The 3,932-nt window shown below is 38.3% G+C and overlaps 1 protein-coding gene across 2 annotated transcripts in view; it reads left to right on the top strand.

The window, feature by feature from the left end:
* Positions 1-3,932, top strand: part of LOC106873828 (uncharacterized) — a 135,667-nt gene that overhangs the window by 58,448 nt on the left and 73,287 nt on the right. For both annotated transcript variants that reach the window (XM_052967964.1, XM_052967965.1), the window contains exons 4-5: positions 560-753; positions 3,415-3,724. In XM_052967964.1, the coding sequence (XP_052823924.1) occupies positions 560-753; positions 3,415-3,724 (504 nt within the window). The remainder of the gene's footprint in view (positions 1-559; positions 754-3,414; positions 3,725-3,932) is intronic.

Genomic DNA, 3,932 nt, shown 5'->3' with positions numbered 1-3,932 from the left:
GCAAGTGTCTTCTACTATAGCCTTGGGCCCATCAAAGACTTGTGAGTGGATTTAGTAGACGGAAACTGAAAGAATCCCGTCGTATATATGTATATATATGTATGTGTGTTTGTGTGTCTGTGTTTGTCCCCCCACCATCGCTTGACAACCGATGCTGGTGTGTTTACGATAGAATAAGTGCTAGGCTTACAAAGAATAAGTCCTGGGGTCGATTTGCTCGACTAAAGCGTTGCTCCAGCATGGCCGCAGTCAAATGACTGAAACAAGTAAAAGAGTAAAAGAGTAAAAGAGTATATATATATATATATAACGCTTCCTCTGTTAAATGTGAGAAAAGATCTAGAAACATTATATCTGATTTTAATCTTTTTTTTTAAAGCAAAGGGCTTGCAGCCCAGAACTGGAATACCTCTGATCATAAATTTTATGTATCAAGCAAATAGAGAGAACATTTCTTTTCTTTCAAGAATCAGGAATTTCTTTTTTTTTTTTCTTATTACTTCTACTCCTTCATCTCTATTAATTCCCATACGTTTTTATCGTCTCTTTTTCTCTCTAGTTTCTACATCATAATATCTGGAGCCGTATCGGTTTACCAACAGAAGACACTAGACACCGATGATGACCTGGGAAGTCCAGTGAGCGATGATTCAATGCAGAGTTTGGACAGCCATATTTCAAAGGGCTTCGAGATCAAACAGTATCCTCCAAGTTTACATTCATCATATTTCGGCAACTTTATTTCCAATATAGGTATTGTCATTGCTTTTTCAAACGGAAAAACAAGCGCGCACGCCCGCACACACACACACACACACACACACACACACACACACACACATAGTTATATGCACACACACGCACATTCATAAAAGCACGCAACACACGTATACCCACTCATACATATATGCAGACTCACGGACACAAACACATGTGCATAATACACAGTGCACAACATACTTTATACACGTTGCATTTTTATTTATGCTCTTATAATAATGTGTGTGTTACTTAGAATTGTAAGTATCTTACCCATTTTTTTTTCCCGTATGTGACGTGTGCAGAGATTGAGTATTTCAAGAAGTTGAAATAATAGGTGGGAAGGATCGAGGCAAATTGCTTGTCAGACGGGGTTTTTAGTCGCAGCTGAGGACGTGTGCATACAGAGCAGTAGGAACTGCAATGTTCTAAATATGTAAGCTGTAAGTCATAGCGCGAGAAATGTGTTATTTGTATGTGGTGCAGAAATGGAAGTCAACTGAACAGCAAACATGGTAGTTTTCTCTGTAATAATGATTTCGAATTTTGGCACAAGGCCAGCATGTTTAGAGATTAGTATAAATCGATTAATTCGACTCCAGTGTTCAACTAGCACGTATCTTACCGACTTCGAAGGGACGAAAGGCAAAGTAGATCTCGGCGGTATTTGAACTCAGAACGTAAAGACAGATGATATGCTGCTACCAAGTATTTTCTCCTGTCTGCTAGCTCGCCACTTTAGTTTTATCCGTAATAATGATTTCAGTTTTTAGCACGAGGCCAGCAATTTCGGAGGAGGAGTAAGTCAATTACATTGATGCCAGTGTTCAGATGGTACTTATCTTATCAACCCTCGAGAGGGTGAAATGTGAAGTTGACCTCGGTTGAATTTGAACTCAGAACATAAAGACAGACGAAATGTCACAAAGCATTTTGCCCCGCACGGTTACGATTCTACCTGTTTACTGCTTTTGTTTTATCTTTAATAATGAAACTTTCAAAACTATTTTTGATGTGGCGTTATATGTTAAAGGTTTTTGAAAAGTTAGATTTACTGCCACTGAGATGAAAAAGCTTGCATACCATGTAATGTACAAACCTATTATTTTCTTTCACATGATGGCTACCTAGCTAGTATTCGCGTTATTGCTGTGGTTTGGTTCAACACCAGGTTAACTCTGACCGTGTATACCACTGCGTTAAAGTATTTTACTCAAAATAATAAAGTATGTAGATCTTCATTATCTAATGGGTAAATCCCGTATTGTTTGGCGGCATATGGCTACTATTTCTAGCGGGTTGGGCCATCACGTTGAGGCACACTCGATGATGAGAGTAGCTCATTTCCACCACCCTGCATTGCGGGCCTGCGGGTGGCGATATGCGACCCAGTGAAATGTTCTCTGTAGACTACGGACCTTTTCTAAACATTTTGAAAAATCTAATGTTCTGTAATCCATTGAACAGCTTCTAAATAGCCATTAAATAGCCATTTTTACATCATGATTTGTTAAAGTTTTGCATATGAATTGCCAGCAATGAAAATGAGAGGATACGAAGGATATTTATTTTATTGTACAATATACGATGTGATATACGTACAAACAGGTCATGGAATATTGTAAAAGAAAAATCATTAGAGGGACATTGAATACTGTAGGGCAGTGTTATACCCTTAGCATTTTGATTAGACTTGCTTCCGGTTGAACAACTTGAGTGAAGATGCGTATCCTAATATTTCCTGTGTTTGGCTCATAAGAGCATAGGTTCAATTCCTTGAGCAACGCAGTTCATTTTGCGTTGCTGCCGTCTACTTGGTTGCAACTGAGTGCCAACCTGGTACTGATGCAACTCTTTCTTTCAGATATTACATCATATATGTGCTGTAAAGCCAAGGGTGAAGGGGCCGAGAGGGTTGAGATGTCTGCTAGCGAGTGTGTAGTCACCTAAGACAATAATCTAATGCATTGTAACTATGAAATATTCCCTCGTAAGCAACACCCAGCTCACTTAGTTTGATATCCCGCCTTAACAATTAACCTGAAGATGATCGAACTTCGTGTAGTTTTGTCTTTCGTTTCCTTTTCCGAATATATTCGTTTTAATTTTAAGATGGCTAGTTGGCAGAATCATTAGCACGCCTGGCAAAATGCTTAGCGGCATTCCATCCGTCTTTACATTCCATGTTCAAATTTCGCCGTGGTCGACTTTGCCTTTCATCCATTCGTGGTCGATAAAATAAGTACCAGTTAAGCACTAAGGTCGTAATAATCGACTTACTCCTTCTCGAAATTGCTGGCTTTGTATCAAAATTTAAAATTATTATATATGTATTTATTTTTCCATCCGTTTTCTTCCCACTTTATTTTTCCTATTGAGCTCCGAATCAGCACTGATTGAGTAGATCTACGATTATTGATGTTCTATCTGTAATAATACCGTATTTACTCGACCTCTATGCACAGCAGTCTACAACAAACGTGTCCTTTTGTGAAACAGCTAGAATGTGATCTGAGAGATGAGGGATGTTTAGCTGCTGATTCCATTTCTTGACTTTTACGTTTGATTGTGTATGCCTTTATAAAAATATGTGTCTTTAATAATTTGTTTTAATACAGATTTAATTTAGTTTTGTGGTTACGGTTAAACTTTCAGACAGTGGAAAAGCATTTGGTGAACTGGCGCTTATGTCGAAAGACTGTAATCGAACTGCTACTATTGTAGCCGTGGACGGCGTAGAACTTCTAGTTGTCAGGAGGCAGGTATATCTCGATTGTTTTCTTGATCATCAGACCCAAGAACTTCACACCAAGAGATCATTCATTGAAAAATATAGATTATTTCGCGACTGGCCAGTACGACAGAAAACCAATTTAGCTATGGCCCTACACCTTTATAAACTAACAACAGGGAATTGTATTGTCAGCCAAGGAGAGCCATTTAATGGGCTTCATTTCTTGATCAAGTGAGTCAAAGAACATTCTAGAAAATTTCTCAACGTTGCCTCATACCTTTCTCTCTTCTCTTTTCTCTTTCTTTCACACTCTCTTTCTGTCCGTGTTTTTTGCTCTCACTCTCTTTGTCGTTTTCTATTTTCATATCTCTCACTTTACATATGTATAATATGTATATGTATGTAGGTATACATACACACACACACACACACACATACA

Source organism: Octopus bimaculoides, chromosome 5, assembly GCF_001194135.2.
Source record: "Octopus bimaculoides isolate UCB-OBI-ISO-001 chromosome 5, ASM119413v2, whole genome shotgun sequence".
Lineage (NCBI taxonomy): Eukaryota > Metazoa > Mollusca > Cephalopoda > Octopoda > Octopodidae > Octopus > Octopus bimaculoides.
The sequence above is the reverse complement of the archived record's forward strand: the minus strand, read 5'-3'. Positions and strand labels throughout refer to the sequence as shown.